This window comes from Suncus etruscus, chromosome 8 (assembly GCF_024139225.1).
Source record: "Suncus etruscus isolate mSunEtr1 chromosome 8, mSunEtr1.pri.cur, whole genome shotgun sequence".
In the NCBI taxonomy this organism is placed as follows: Eukaryota; Metazoa; Chordata; class Mammalia; order Eulipotyphla; family Soricidae; genus Suncus; species Suncus etruscus.
In genome coordinates, this window is record NC_064855.1 from 55424174 (window position 1) to 55441152 (window position 16979).

The 16979-nt window shown below is 41.3% G+C and overlaps 2 protein-coding genes across 2 annotated transcripts in view; both read right to left on the reverse strand.

Annotated features, from left to right (window-relative positions):
* Positions 1 to 9827: 9827 nt before the first annotated feature.
* Positions 9828 to 11199, reverse strand: LOC126015940 (GA-binding protein subunit beta-2-like). Its single transcript, XM_049778471.1, is given in 4 exon segments — positions 9828 to 9920; positions 9923 to 10593; positions 10596 to 11025; positions 11194 to 11199. Coding segments are annotated over 4 exon segments (1200 nt in total).
* Positions 11200 to 14491: 3292 nt separating this feature from the next.
* Positions 14492 to 16979, reverse strand: part of STOML3 (stomatin like 3) — a 39379-nt gene continuing 36891 nt past the window's right edge. The window contains exon 10 of the mRNA XM_049778472.1: positions 14492 to 14716. Coding sequence (XP_049634429.1) covers positions 14492 to 14716 — 225 coding nt within the window. The remainder of the gene's footprint in view (positions 14717 to 16979) is intronic.

The window sequence follows — 16979 nt, forward strand, 5'->3', positions numbered from 1 at the left end:
TTTATTTTGATAAGATATTAAAATGGAAATCTTATTTTTTTACATTTGTAACAAATTACATAGCAAACATTTAAGAAAACTCCTGAAATTAAACTTGGTAAAACAAAATGCATTTATTTGAATCTCTTATGATTTAATTTTATTGTAAAAAGAAATCAAAATATTGAATTTTCAAAATCTTAAATATACATGTCTTGTTCACTGGCATTTATTGCAATTTATGTCTTTTATTAGCATTGTTATCCACTATTTTCATTTGGGATCTCATTTGGCTGTCTTCAGGGCTTATTCCTGGCTCTATGCACAGGTTTAATTCTTGGTGGTACATATGGAGGTACCTTATGTAAGGCTCCAAGTTGACCACAAGTAAGAACCCTCTTCTATACTATTTCCCTGACCTTTTAGCATTATTTCTTAAGAAAGAATAGCAACAAGAATTTTGCCTAGTAATCATATTTTTTCTTCCTTTTCTTATTTTCTCCATTTATTTTTATCTTATTTAATACATAATTTTATCCTGTTGAGACTTGTTTTTCATCCTTTTCAAAATGCTTATCTTTTAGTTTTGAAACCATTACCATGGCCACAACATAACTATAATCTCATTCATCAAGTCAGCAAGTGAGCTTAAGATTTGTGAAACATAGTAGAGACATAATTTTTGGAGAGCTTTATCTCTCGAGAAAAAAAGCTTTCTTGAGGGATAAATAAAGCTTGAAAAAAATATTTGTGCAATATTCCCTGTCTAGAGTACAGGCGGGGGTCAGGTGGGGAGAAGGGAGATTTGGGACATTGGTGATGGGAATGTTGCACTGGTGATGAATGGTGTTCTTTACATGACTGAAACCCAAACACAGTCATATATGTAATCAAGGTGTTTAAATAAAATAAAATATAATAAAAAATAAAATAGAAAAAGTAATTCAAAAAAAAAGAAAAGTTTGATCACTGAAAGATGAGATATTATGTCTTGAATTGTTCACAATAGAATTAACATTGGCATTCAAGATGTTACTTAAAATCCTCTCAAGATTGAATTAAGTAAGAATAAAGATTATAGTTACATATATGACAATTTGGATACCAGAATACTTGCCCCATTTTAAAACTTGTAGGTAGGGTCACAGATATAGCAGAGTGAGTAGGACATTTGTTTGCACATGGCAGACCAGGATTAAATCTCTGCTCTTCAGTGCACTATACAGTCTCCCAAGTCCCAGCATGAGTAAGCCTTTAACATAGCCAAGTATGGCCTTTAAAAACAACAACAATGTTGTTGGAATTATAGTGTCATAAAGCATCAAAAATTACTGGAGATGCAATGAAAAAAAGCAAATCTTTCTCAAATTTACAGAACACATGGAGCAACCATTAAATTTTAAATTCCATTTTGAAAATTTAGATTTTTTATGATTTCTATAAATCCAATTTTCTATGAGCACTGTAACATGAGTTTAGAGCATTTAAGTTAGTATTTTATAGAGTTATCTATATAAAACATTAGATCATTTCTAATTTAGAAATAATTCAGTTTAATCATGCAGTATCATAAATCTCCTGTTATTTTGCATAAATCAACAGTCACACTCCTATAAATAGAATATGTTGGGATGGGCCTGGAGAGATAGCACAGTGGGCGAGATGCGACGTTTGCCTTGCAAGCAACTGATCCGGGACCAAAGGTGGTTGGTTCGAATCCCGGTGTCCCATATGGTCCCCTGTGCCTGTCAGGAGCTATTTCTGAGCAGACAGCCAGGAGTAACCCCTGAGCACCGCCGCGTGTGACCCAAAAACCAAAAAAAAAAAAAGAAAGAAAAAAAAAAAGAATGTGTTGGGGTGCTATCATGTTTCTTCACACTAAAAGAAAGGAATTTATCTGAAAGGAATATTATTTATATTCTTCTTTTGTATCCAAAGATACAAGATCCTGCAGATCCAAGACTGGGTTATCCATACCCACTGTCACCTTTTGCTCAGTAGCACCTCAGTAGTACCTTCCTTCAGGACTCAGTACCTGCCTTTCAGGTATCAAGGAGCAGAGGCCACCTGAAGCTTTAGAGATGAAGAGAAAATATATTTAAGTGACTTATCTTTGTCCCAACTAGCAGGGCAGCTAGCCTCATACATTTGTGAAACTCTGCCCAGCTGTACTGATGAGGACAAATCTATTTCCATTAATAATATATCTTTTTTTTGTTTGTTTGTTTTTTTGTTTTTTTGGGTCACACCTGGTAATGCTCAGGTGTTATTCCTGGCTCTATGCTCAGAAATCGCTCCTGGCAGGTGCGGGGGACCATATGAGATACCAGGATTTGAACCACCATCCTTCTGCATGGAAGGCAAACACCTTGCCTCCATGTTATCTCTCCAGCCCCTTTATTAATATTATATCTTTACAAGGCATGCCAGTCATTATAATGCAACTTTGCCCAAATCTATAATCTCAAAGATTACACTTAAAAAATTAGTATGTCTTGTAGATATTCACTAATAAAGAAATGTTTGGTGTAGAATTAGTGTAAAAAGAGATCAAAATAGATCCCCATACGTTGCTCAAGTTGAGACCATTAGAAGACAACATGGCGTGAAACACATGATTACATGGGCCTTTATGACACTGTATTGACAACCCACATCCTTTTTAATAATGGCTTAAATGCTTCTCATGGCTTAAATGCTAGAGAAACAGGTAATATTAGGATGTTGGAAAGACCTATTGATATGTTTCAGGAAAAATCTGAGGTGAATAAACTTTTGGCCAATAAAAGAAAAGGCACCACCAAACTTAGTAATTAATAGTTTTATTTTATAAGCAGTGTAGAAAAGGGTCAAATACCTAAGTGATAGATACAGAAGATCTTCAATCTGATTTAACCTTCTTCTCAAGCTGACATTAATTGCGGATCCTATTTTCTGATATCACCATAGTTTCCATACATACTCCCCCAAACCCCAAAATCATTCTCTCTCTCTCTCTCTCTCTCTCTCTCTCTCTCTCTCTCTCTCTCTCTCTCTCTCTCTCTCTCTCTCTCTCTCTCTCTCTTTCATTTTCAGTTATTTTACTGAAAGGTCCAAAAAGAAAGAAAGATCATTCCCCTTAACCCCTGTGTATTTCACCATCTAAGGTAGGGGCAGGTCAGATAAATAAATAGGACTTCAGATCAAGTTGCCTGATTCTTATGTGATCTGCATACTCTATCTCAGATCCTGCTTTTAATTTTTCTATAAGCTGACAAGTTAATTATCCAATTAGCAATTTTCTTTTTTTTTGGTGAAAACTTAAATTTTATTAAGAAACCTCTTTTTTAAAATGACAATAAAAATTGTATATATAATATAGATCTGTATAGATATAAGTATATATATACACACACGCTGCTCACACATACATGTAACAATTTTGCTCTTCAGAATCAAACTTTTTTTTTATGCCACTCCCGTTTGATGCTCAGGGGTTACTCCTGGCTAAGCGCTCAGAAATTGCCCCTGGCTTGGGGGGACCATATGGGACACCCAGGGATCGAACAGCAGTCCTTCCTTGGCTAGCGCTTGCAAGACACCTTACCTCTAGTGCCACCTCGCTGGTCCCTTGAATCAAACTTATTTAAATAAAATTCTACATAAAATGGAAGACCATTTGAAAACTATCGAGGCACGGGGCAAAGTCTGAGCAGGCAGCCGCTGTCTTTATTGTTAACGGAGGAAAAGGCCCGAGACCAGATCGGAAGTCTGGGACAGTGGGTGCAATCTGAGTTAATTCTCAGAAACAAGCACCTTGGAATAAACAGAAACACATGCCCTGGAAGGCAAGGGAGTGGGAAGAGGAAAGACGGGCAGGCACCTGGAGGAGAAACGAGAAATGACCTAATTGAGGTCCAGGGTAAAGACTAATGAGATAAGAACAATGAGGTGACAGTGAGCAGAAGCACTTAATGGGGAAAAGTGAGGAGAGAGAGAGGGGAAACAGAATTTCCTACAAATCAACCAACTAAATCAACAGAGGAATCTAGGGAAGTCTCTACCTCTAAGCCTAGAAAGGCTCAAGTGAGGTGGGGAGGAAAATGATAAATGATTTCTTTTTGTTTTCACTTTTTTTTAAATATATAAAATCTTTATTTAAGCACCAGATAAATGATTTCTTTAAATAAGCTAACTCAGGGAGAGCTGAGAACTTCAAACCATCGAGATGTTTTCGATAGGCTTTCCACTTGAAAACTGCTTTTCTGAGCAGAGAAGCCGGCAATGAGGAAGCAGAGACAGCAGAAACAAGGCGCTTGCTTCGCATGAGCAGGCCCAGGTTTGATCCCCAAAACCCCACATGACCCCTGGAGCCACCTAAAGTGACTCCTGAGCATGGAGTCAGGGGTAAATTCCAAGCACTGTTGGATGTAGGCTCACATCCCACCCCAAAAGAATAAAGTAGAAAATAGAAGAGCTGGGTCACAGTGATAGCACAGCAGGTAGGATGTTGTGTCCAACCAATCAGAGTTTGATTGCTGGCATCCCATATGGTCCCCAAGCCTGCCGGAAGTAATTTCTGAATGCAGAGCCAAGAATAATACCTGTGAGTCAATGAGTGTGGCCCAAAACAAAAACAAACAAAAAGAAAATAGGGCATTCTCCAAAAAGCCTGGATAAACACTGACTCTCATACAATATTACTTTTCTGGAAGAGTTCATCTAGGTCCCCAATCTGGCTCTGGAGATCTGTATGTTCTTTGCTACGGAAGAGTCAAACAAGTTTACACTAAAATGGTCATTTTTCCACAGGATAAGATTTTGCGAGTGGTTTGAAAAGTAAGAGGGAAAGGCTGCTCCTTGGGCCAGAGACTGAAACCCCAAGTTTCCTCTGTGAGTGTGACATCAAGGACCAAACCAGAGCCTTGGACATGTGAGGTCTGCACTCTATCGTGAGCTACATACCTGGCTCTTTCCTGTCGAGGGATGAAGGACTTATGTCAAAACATCAACCAAAAGAGTGTGAGGACAGGAGCTACCTACGGCTGCATCTACACTTCACTCAGACCACTCCACTCCTGCCTTCTTGTCTGCTGTAACCTTGGTGTCTCATACATGGATTCAACTACTTCTACTGTCGCCTCACCCTCTGCTCCCCTCTCTGGACTCAGAGTATCTTTGCAGAAAAGAGATGGAAAGACTTTCACTTCTTCAGTTCTTTCAGTGAATCCAAGAAACTGTCTCTAGTGTGTTTAGCTGGAGACATTATTTCCATATTATACCATGTCCTTCAGGTGGCAGATCAAATTAAAATCAGGTCTAAGTAGATGAGGCTTAAATGTGCCTACTATACAACTAGCACAGGGGATAAGAAATGTCCTTGTCATAAACTGCCTAACTGCAACAAGGGAGAACTCTGGTAAATTAAATTTCGGGGGGAGGGGGTGTTTTGGGCCACACCCAACAGGGCTCAAAGATTGTTCCTAGCTCTGCACTTAGAAATCACTCCTGGCAGGCTTTGGGACCATACGGGATGCCAGGGCAGGCATTCTATCCTCTGTGTTATCTCTCTGGCTCGTGTGTGCATGCATGCGTGCATGTGTGTGGGGTGGGGGTGGTGTGTGTGTGTGTGTGTTTTGGGCCACAACCAACTGTGCTTAGGGATCTTTCCCGGAGGGCTCAGGGGACCATAAAGGATGCTAAGGACAGAACCTAGGTCAGTTGCATGCAAGGCAAACGCCCTACTTCCATGCTCTCTCTCCAGCCCCAAAAGGGCATCTTTTAAGGCTCTGACTCCAAAACAGAACACCTAAAATCAAGTTCTCCCACACTGCAAGAATCCTTAACTTTCACACCAAAACAAAGATCCCACAGAGGTAGCAGCAGGAAGGCTTTGCACATTCGGTATTTTTAGTTTTCCTAAAGACAGAAACTAGAGTAGAAATATTAAGATGGTGTGGGGGGAATCAGAGTGATAGCACAGTGGTAAAGTGTTTGCCTTGCACATGGCTGACCTGGGACAGACCCGGGTTGGATCCTTGGCATCCCATATGGTCCCCCAGCCTGCCAGGAGCGATTTCTGAGCACAGAGCCAGAAGTAACCTCTGAGCGCCACCGGGTATGGCCCATACACCCCTCCAGAAAAAGATTTGGGGGGGGGGAGTTTACAACAAAAATGCAAATGTAGAATATATGTATTGATGCCATAAACACAGCTCTATTACTATTATTATTTTGTTTTGGGGTCACATCCAGTGCTTTGCTCACAAATTTTTGCTCAGGGAACCCACAAGCTACGCTGAGGTCAGATCATGGGCTCCTGCAGGCAAAACATGCACAATGCGCACTCACCCAGCCTGCTGAGCTCAAATGAGAAGGCCACAAAGCACTTTATTGTTTTTATTTTATTAATTCTGGTTTATGGACCACAGCCAGCGGTACTCAGAGCTTTTACTTCTGGCTCTGTATTGAGGAATTATTCCTGATGGAAAATGTGGGAAGCCAAATGGGGAGCCAGTGATCAAACCATGCTGGCCACGTACAAAGCAAGAACGCTCCCGCTCTACTCCTCACTGCTCTGGCCCCACCAGCCTCATTTTATAGGAGGCCATCCTTCTAGGTGTTGCCAGACACCTTTAGAATCACTTCACTTTCCCCTTTCACCTTCTCTGAGTTAATTAGCACAGGACCCTCAATTACGTCACCCCGACCCTCTCGGGTGATGGATATTAAACTCTGGCTAGTAAAAGTGTCGGGGAAAGCAGCAGAGGGAGAAGCTGCTCAACGACCTCTGGCCGAAATGAACCTCGACTTACACCTGTCTGATTTCTTGTGCAAAGCCGAAAGCTGAGACCCCACACTGGGTCCTAATTCTCTTGTACAATATCAACTCTAATTCGTTTGACTATGACTTGATTCTTTAACCCAACCTTGCCCCTAGACCACTCGGAGTTCCCCAACCCAAACTGCAAACATGTTGCTAACATTCTTGGTTGATCCAGAACACATGCAAAACTAAAATAACAGCCATACATGCATTTATGCATTTACCATTCAGCTTCTAACTAGGTCCCAATACGGAGCTATCATTGTCTCCCATGTTTCCAACTCAAGACCAACTTCCTTCTCTTTGGGATGCTACTCCAAGTAAATTGCTACTCCAAGTAAATAAAAACAAACACTTCTTTGCTATCATCCTTGTCCAGACATTTCTCTTCTTTTTTCTCTCCCCAAAACCTGGATCCTGACTTCTAACAATATGAGAGGTTGTTTCTTTGTTTGGGGACCATACCTGGTAGTGAACAGGGTTTACTTCTGGCTCTGCACTCAATTATCTCCCCAGGCTGGACTCGAAGGATCATAGGAGCTGGAGGGAATCCAACCCAGGTTGGCTATGTGCAAGGCAAATGACTTCCCTGCAGTACCATCTCTCCAGCCCCTTCCAGGATTTTTTTTCTTCTGTGGAGGCCACTCCTGAGGCTGCTTAGGCAGCCCGTGGAGCCCCTGACTAACCCTCTTCAGTAAGGCATGTGGTCCATACTTGCGCCTATTCTAGTTTCTATACTGAGAATTGTTGGGGTCAGAATGAGCCCGCTATGGAAAGAATAATGGGAGTCTCTAATGGTTTCCCCAAATCACAGCATTTCTGGATGTGTAGGAGGGAGAGAACTCCTGTCAATCATTCAGCTACCCCAGAAGATCCAGAAGTTGGATTAAGCATCTCTTCTGCACCATAACACTTAAGGCCCATAGAGGAAGAAAGGAAAAGATGAGATCAACATATGTACGAGGGACAGACACAAAGCACAACCAAGAACAGGAAGAAATGGCTACGATAACACTCACTAGGTAAGCTTGGCTCAGAAACGGCACTTCACAGTAGCTTCTTGTTAGCACCTGGATCAAAAAAGAAACCCAGAGAAGGAGCAATATCACCCATGGAGGCAGGAGAGGGGTTTGGGAGATGGCAGCAGATGCCCAGAGCTTCCTGCACCAGTCCCTCCTCCAGAGCATGTCCCTGTTATCCTGGCAGCCCAGAGCAGTCCAACTCTGATCCTGAGTGCTCGCAGCTCAAGCCCACGTGGAAAACACAGTAAAGGTGGCAAGCAACCAGGCTCGATTCCAAAACTGGCATTTTTGCTAATTCTGTTGATTAGATTTTTTTGTTGTTGTTGTTCTGTCTATTTTGCACCCCCAAGTGAATCTACACTCTGGAAAACTGAAGCAAATGACTTCACTAATCAAGATGAATAGAAGAACTATGTTAACTTTAACTTTAAATTTAAATTTAAAATGTTTTCTTAATGGTCACTAAAAATGAAAACTGTATTCTAGACAGCATAGCTTCACTTGTTTTCATCTAGTTTATAACAAAGTAAGTAGCAAGCAAAGCTAGAATGCTGAGGGCCCAGTTTCAAAGGCAGTAACCTCTGTAAGTATAATCTTTCCATAAACTCTCTTTATCTAGTCACTTTCTTTGTAAAAAAAAAATGACATACTAACACACAACACAAGCGTACACACACTTTGGTTCCTTATTTTATGACATAGATACTTCTCACTTTCTTTGCCAAGACACACTGAATATCTAGAACTAAACACAAAATCTAAAAACAATAACAAGACAAAAATCCATTTTTGCCAGAAAAGGGTAAGGCAGCCTTGCACACAGCCAACCTGGATTCTGATCCCCAGCATCACATATGATCCCCTGAGCACTGCCAGTAGTAATTCGAGTGCAGAGCAGGACTGAGCTCTCAGCAAAGTCAGGCGTGGCCCCCAAACCAAAAAAAAAAACAAAACTATGCAAGCTTACATAAAGTCACAATCAGAAAAAGTCGCCGAATCTTACAAAATTAAAGAGTTGGTATTAAAGTATGACATCACATAAATAAATGTTTGGAAGCAAGTTGTTCCAACAACAAACTTACACTCCTGATTTTAGTTCTATAACATAAAGTCAGAGCTAAGTGTGCATCTGTAGATCAGATTGTTTTCTAACCCTTAGAGGCTGTTTATGGCCACTTGGAACAGTTTAGAAGATTTCTGGAGTCACAGACATTTCTCCCACATAAACAAGTTTTCTTTCTTTTCCAGTTGTTGAAAGTTCCATTTCAGTTTCTTAAAATGGCAGCTGAGCTCAGGACACAACAATAGATGCAAATTTAGCAAGGCTAGCAGAAACTCTTTCATTGGAATCAAGGACAGTGAGGAAGATCTGTTTTTTGGAAATGGAATCCAGTCATTTCCCTAAAGCTGAATTCTAACCCTCTCCCAAACAGGGGTTTTAACAGGTACCCATGAAAAATATAAGGCACATCTTCGGGTGAATTGCTGGTACAATTATTGAAAGCTTTGGGTATGTTCATATTACGAATGTTACTGTATAATTCTATGCTAGAAAGTTATTTTAAGAACAATTAATCAAGCATTCTTTTACCTTTAGGTTGAAAACAGTAACATGAACTGAGAAATTTGGTCTTTAACTCTTTTTAAGCCTTTCAGAAAAGACCCCTAACGATTTGGGGGGGGGGGGGGAAACCCAGACCTAGTGGTACTCAGGACTTACTCCTGGCTCTGCACTCACGGATCACTCCTGGCAGTGCTTTGAGGAACCATTTGGGGTGTAAGGGATGGAACCGGAATTAGCTGCGTGCAAAGTAAGGACCCTCCCTGCTATATGATGGCTCAGGCTTCAAGGCCCCCCAAATGACCTTAACTTTGCCAGCTGTACAGAACCTTCATCTCCAGTTTCGTTTTCTTTATAAAGGCATTCCAAGTGTTTCTGCAATGGTGGTCGGTCACCTGTCATCACATAACAAGAGGGAAAAGTGCGGACGCAGCACAAGCCGAGCTGTGGACCTCACACATTAAGAGGAGACTGTCTCCATGGAAATTCCAGGGTGCGGTTCCGTGGTCCCTCTTGTCCTGGCCACTGTCATTCCCTCATTTCTCTTGCTTCCCTTTCCTGCTCTGTGACGACCATGGAGGTGACCTCTGACATCTCTCCGACCACAGTGAAGTCGACCCCCTTGGGCTGCTGGTGAGCCATGGCCTCCAGCTGGAGCCGATACTGTTCTGCCTCCTCTTTCCTCAGGAGCTGGTATCGGTACTCTTGGGCTCTCCTGTTGGCCTCCTGGAGCTGTCGCTGGAATGATTCGTTCTCAGTGCCAGTCTCCCCTCTGTTCGTCATCTCTTTGAGCCTCAGTTTCTTAGTCAGTGGCCAACTCTCCATTACTTCTTCCTCTTTTTCAACTATAGTCTCCTCTGCAACCACACCAGAAGGTACTGTGAGAACTTGCTGTCCGTTCTGCATAGTGACCAGAAAGGGCTGGCTGATGCCTTCAGCGGGGATTGCGGTCTGAATGTTACCCAGGGGGACCCCATTGGTGACTATGGAGATGAACCTTTGGCTGCTACTTCCCACCGGATGCTGGACTGAGGAGTCGACAAAATTTCCATCTGGGATTTCCTCGGTATTCACTGCAGCGATCTTGGCCCTGGCTGAGGGAACAATGTCAGCCAAGCTGACCACTTCTCCTGAGGTGAAGAGGAACGGGGCAGCCACAGTCCTGGGGCTGGCTCTCTCCCTCTCCGGGTGAGTGTTGACCTAACTCCGCATTGCCTCCTGCAGATGACCAGAATATCAGCGTCGTTCTTCTCCAGGGCTATGTCAAAGGCAGATTTATCGAACTTGCTGGAAGCATGCACATTGGCTCCGTATTGGAGAAGCAGCCTGACAACATCTTGATGGAGGCGTTCTGTGGCCCAGTGCAAAGCTGTCATCTTCAGCATGTCCTTGGCATTCACATCCGTGCCGTTCCTGACTAGCAGCTCCACAATGTGTGTGTCGGCGGCGGCCATGTGCAAAGGGGTCCTGTCCACTTTGGTCCGGGCGTCCCTGCTGATGTCAGCCCGCAGGAGCACCTCCGCCGTGGAGTAATGGCCATACTGGGCTGCAAAGTGCAGGGGTGATGTTCCGAGCCAGTCTGTGGTGAAAGGGGCACCAGTTGCCATCAACGTTCTCACTTCATCATCTTGGCCCTCCTTTGCTGCTTCTAGCAATAGCTTCCCCCAAGTCCATCCACGACATCTTTAGGCACTGGAATGACCGTTTCCAGGAAGCTCTCCCTCCTCTTCCTCTTCCTCCTCCTCCTTTCCCCTCTTTGAACCCCCTCCCCGCTAGCAGGACGAGACGCTTCACTGTATATTTTCTTCAGCCTTCCTCTCCCTAACCGACATTCCCTCGGGGGGGCTCCGCGTCCTTCTCCCTTCTCCCCCCTTCGGGCGGGAGGGAGCCCCAGGGGCCCCAATTAGCAATTTTCTTTTGTGATTTGGAGCACTGAAGAAAGAGTTTTCAACAGAAAGTGGATTTATGTTTTGTAGTGTGTTTGGTTTGGATTGGTTTGGTTTGTTTGCGGGTCATACCTAGCAATGCTCAGGACTAACTCCTGACTTTCTGCACTTCTGGCTATGCTGAGGGGACCATTTACAGTGCCAGGGGCCAAACTTGGGGTTGGTGTGTTAAAAGCAAGCACCTATCCCTTGTATTGTCAATTGAATCCTTTTACTAACAGAGATGTTACAAAGCTGTAAACAAGTACAAATAGTGCTGGCAGAAAAGTGTTTATGTTAGCAGGTATTAGCAATGATAAAAGGAAAGATTTTGTGCCTGATTCTTGGAGAGGAAATGTCTTAATCTTAGAGTGCATGACTTTCTAGTGACAACTTAACATGCTCATGGGTTTGGAGAAAGATAAGTAGGATCCCTCCCATAAGCTTGAGAGGCAAATTACATTCTCCTGAAATGCTAATTACTGGGCCCAGAGAGATAGCACAGCGGCGTTTGCCTTGCAAGCAGCCGATCCAGGACCAAAGGTGGTTGGTTCGAATCCCGGTGTCCCATATAGTCCCCCATGCCTGCCAGCAGCTATTTCTGAGCAGACAGCCAGGAATAACCCCTGCGCACTCCAGGTGTGGCCCAAAAACCAAAAAAAAAAAAAAAAAAAATGTCAATTACTGAGTATCTGAAACCTCATCTCATGTTCTCTAGGAGTCTAATTTTCCCAGAATTTATAGAACCAGTTCTGACTTTTCAGTGAAGTCAGACAAGCCTATAAATATTATTTTTTTTTCTTTCCAGTGCTGGGGATAGAATACTGGGTCTCACACATGCAAGACAAACAATCTACTGCTCAACTGTATACCCCAAATTTTATTCCATTTCTAAGTGATTTAAGCAAATAAATTTTAAAAAGGAAGAGAGCTGGAGACAAAATTAATTTAACTCTTTAGGTTATTTCTGAATCAAAAGTTTTCTTTCAAATCATATATTATATCCATATTTGAAAGAGAGAGCAGGGCAGGAGCAATAGTACTGTGGGTAGAGCACTTGCCTTGCACAAAAGCAGCCAAGTTTTAATCCCTAGAACTTTATATTTCTCTGGAGCCCCACCTAAAGTGACTCTTGATTGTTGAGCCAGGGGTAACCTCTGAATACTGCTCCTGTGACCCAAAAACAAAAAGAAGAAAAGAAGAAAGAGGAAATAATATGATATATGGTCAAAGAAATAAATTTCATTTGGGTAGAAGACATTTAGGGCTACAAAACACAAGGTATTTTATTTGCTTCATAAAAACCCAAGGAGATATATAAGAAGTCTGGATCCTTGGGGCCAGAGCGGTGGTGTGGAGCGGTAAGGCATTTGCCTTGCCTGCGCTAGCCGAGGATGAACCATGATTCAATCCCCGATGTCCCATATGGTCCCCCAAACCAAGAGCGATTTCAGAGCTCATAGTCAGGAGTAGCCCCTGAGTGTCACTGGGTATTCCCCCCCCCCCAAAAAAAAGAAGTCTGAATCCTGGATCCAAATAAATAAGTTTCCACAGATGGATGCAATATCATCTTCCAATCTTCACCCAAATATATGTCTTTCTATTGATATAAATTGTGGCTCTCATTAGATTTATAAAGTGCTAGGATCTAGGGAGATAGCTGTAAGGATGGAACACATACTCTGCAATCAGGAGGCTTGGATTCCTCCACTAGCACCACAAAGTCCCAATAACCATCCAGAAGTGACCCTCAAGCACTAATCCAGGTATAGACCCTGAGTACCACCATGTGTACTCTCTCAAAAAATAATATGTGAAAAGTTCCCAGGTGTTTATGCTCAGGACTCTTTCTGACATTCCATGATGTTCATTATTTTCCATATGTCACCTCTTTTTTGAAATTAGAACATCCATACTGTCTAAACCTCATAACAGGTAGGGATATGCTATTGTTACATGAATTAGACAAAGTCCACAGAAAGGTCTCAAGGAACTTAAGTAATGTTCAGTGGGAAATAAAATATGTAAGCATATGAAAAGCTCTAGGAGACCATAAGTGATAAGCATCAGTTAGATATTGCAAGATGTTAATAATGACTCAGAAAATAAGTGTCAAGACAACTAGAACAGGCAACTGCTGATGTACTGAGCAAAATACCACGTTAAAACTGAGCCTGAAGAACATGTTGAGTTTGGACAAAGGGAGCTCAGAAGGTATGCTTAATTTCTGAGCTGTCTGATCAGCTTTTAGTTTATCAATTAAACAAATAATCACTGACAGGAAATGAATAAACAAGGAAACTTATAAACCAATTTGAAGCTAGAGCTAATATTAGAGAGAATAGGAAAAATAAATTTGTTTTTGAACCTCCTGGTTTGTTTTCTCAGCAACACCAGGCTCTGCCTGAGAGGAGTGGCACTCCCCAAAATGGAGGAGATAGAGGAATATTGTTGTGAGGTAGGCAAAGACTCTCAAACAAGAAAATTTTTGTTCTTTTCATTTTTATTGTGCCAAATTCTACGGATTCTTTCTTAGGGAGCTTTCTTAGGGAGCAACCCTGTTGCTACCTCCCTGGTTAGGAGATACTTGTATATAAACAATTCTTCGTTACTCTCATATTTGAAATTAATAACAACAGACAGAGAAGTTGAAGGCTCCAGATAAACATGTTGTGAGCTATCACAGCAGGAAGAAAATAAAGGGTCTGACTCAAATCACTAACAAATGTAAGTTTCAAAGGCATGGGCAGGGTCAAGGATGAGAATGAGAATTTATTTTAAAATTATCAAGAAAATATCTAGCATAAATAGAAGACTTATATGACTTGAAATAAGATCTACAGTACTTCTAAAAACAACTTTAAATAATTTAGAAATCTCAGTAGTGCTCACTCAAAGATTACCATCTCCTATTGCAATTGCGACCATCCCTGCTGCATGTCAGCAACAGTTATTGGTGTTTGATCAGAAGAATCATGCAAAGTTGTCTGTGTTCTTACAAATTAAATTAGTGTACAGACTTCATTTCTGCTCTCATTTAGTTTTGGGAAGCCTCTACCAAATTATTCTCTGCTAATGCTATACCAGCTGTGAAGTTACTTTGCCCAAATAGTGCTGAGGTTCTCCATATTTCTAACAGCTGATTTTCCATGGAAATAGATCAACACAACTAAGCACTGCCACCTACAGTAGGAGCCCCTCAGGCTCGACTAGGTAGCTTCTTGTGATTATCATAGCTGACACCACCAATGCCCTCCAGTATGTTCATGGGTAGAGGAAAAACGATAGTGGAATTCTTCTCAGTGGCCACAGTGGTCAAGGTTTGTAGATAGCGTAGCTGCAAGGCTATGGGGGACTCAGCCAAGACCATGGAGGCTGATTTGAGAGACTTGGAGGCGTTCATTTCCCCTTCTGCTGCAAGGACCTAAAATTAAAAGGTTCACAAATGAGCTTGTCATTTCTTTTTATACGTTCTTTTTTTTTTTTTTTTTTTGTGGGTTTTGGGTCACACCCAGCAGTGCTCAGGGGTTATTCCTGGCTCCAGGCAGGCCTAGGGGACCATATGGAACCCCGGGATTCAAACTGATGACCTCCTGCATGAAAGGCAAACGCCTTACCTCCATGCTATATCTCTGGGCCCTTTTTATGCGTTCTTTAACTGAGGCCACACTACTACTTTTTTCCCCATGACTACTTATTCCCCACTTTGGCACAGATGTTCCATCTATGCCTTTGACAAGAAGAACTTCTTAAGAGCTTCCTTAGAGACATTTTAGGAGATGGCTGAAAGTAGAGTGAACAATTTTGTCTTTCACCAAGATACAGACCCTTCCTTCCCAATGATGATGGAACCTTACCATCCACTACCATTATTTTCAGAGAAGTCTGAAATTCAACTGTCTCTTAGCTAACTTTTTGCTCTTGGCTTCACTTAATACAGATGTTTTGATTTTATTGTGTTGCTTAAGGTAGTATCATTCTTAGAACATAAAGACTATATCAAGTTCTCTGTGTTCTGAATTACAAGCAATGGGAAATACCAGCCTGTTAACATCACTAGAACCTCATAATTACTCCTTACTGTCTGGTCCTTAAGCACTCCAAGAATGATTTGGAAATTGGTTGTCCCTTTCATGTGCCCTGATTGCCCATATGTACAAGCATCCTTGCTCTGCTATAGTAAAATTTTGTTTAGAAGTGGCTGGAGCTTAGCAGATCAGAGGTAAGTAAAGGCAAAATTGACCTGAAAGAATCTGGATAGTATATAAAGGCTCTGGCTTCAAATTTCTTGGTTTCTGATACTTGAGGAAACCTGTTCATACCTACATGAAGTCTGCAGTTCCAACACATTCAAATCACTGAAAGCATGTGTGATACACTGTATAATTCTAACCTGAATGAATATAGTTGTGTACTGTTAATCTAACACATTTAACATACTAGAACAATGATGCTTAAAAATCAGGCATTGGAGACAGGAAGGTAGTTCAATGGGCTAATGCATATACTTGGCATAGGTTTGATTCCAAGAACCACAGTCTCCTGAGCACTACTGGGATGAACCTTGAGCACCAGAAGTATTCTCTGAACAACTTTGTAATCCTCCTCCAATAAAAGAAAACAAAATTTAAGGTGCCAACTTCATTAGAATCACCATCTTTAAAATTGTATGATCCTATTCTCCTGATTCAATGTTATGTGTACCTAAAATACTACTGTGAAAGATATGTAAGCCAATATATCAAAATAAAAATTTAAAAAATTGCATGATCCTGAGGTCAATCCAGACTTGGATGCATGTATTCTAAGAGGAGGTTTAGAAATTAGGGTTCTGTTTTGTTCTAATTTATCAAGGAGAGTCTGACATATATTCAGAATCAGATCCTACTTTGGTAAAACACTGGCAATGTTGTTAAATACCCCTTGATTCAACACGTGTTTTTTTTTTGTTGTTGTTGTTGGTTTGGTTTGGCAGTGCTCAGAACCGACTCCTCATTCTGCATACACATTCATTCCTACTGAACTATCTGTGGTTTTAGCAATGGAGCCTAAGTCAGCCATGTGAAAAATAAGCATACTACCCACTGTATTTTCACTCCAGCCAACACATGTTGCAAACTTCCTGAGGCATATTAGGCCTTATCATCTATCAATTGAGGGGGGAATTCTCATAAAGAAGAAAAAAGAAACTCCCTTTTTTATTTCATAATATATTGCTTTAATTTTCCAGTGTATTGATTAGCTATTATTGTGAATTTCTTACTATGCCTAATTTATAAATGGAATTTTATTCTACGTAAGAATATCTAGGAAAATACATACAATTATATAGGGTTCACTCTATATGTGGATTCAGTCATTCACTTGAGGATCATTTAATATTTGTACAGATGATAAGAAGGGACAATTAGATATATGAAAGCATGAAAAGAAATCACTTTACATGGGATCATACTGTGCTTTTTTATCTTTTAAGAAGATATATATATATATATATTATAAATATTTATTTTGATTTTTGGGTCACATCCAGCTGCATTCAGAGGTTATTCCTGGCTCTACACTCAAAAATCATTCCTGGCAGTCTCAGGGGACCATATGGGATGCTGGGATTCAAACCATCATTCTTCAGTATGCAAGGCAAATACCCTAACTCCATGCTATCTCTCTGGCCCCGATATTATAAA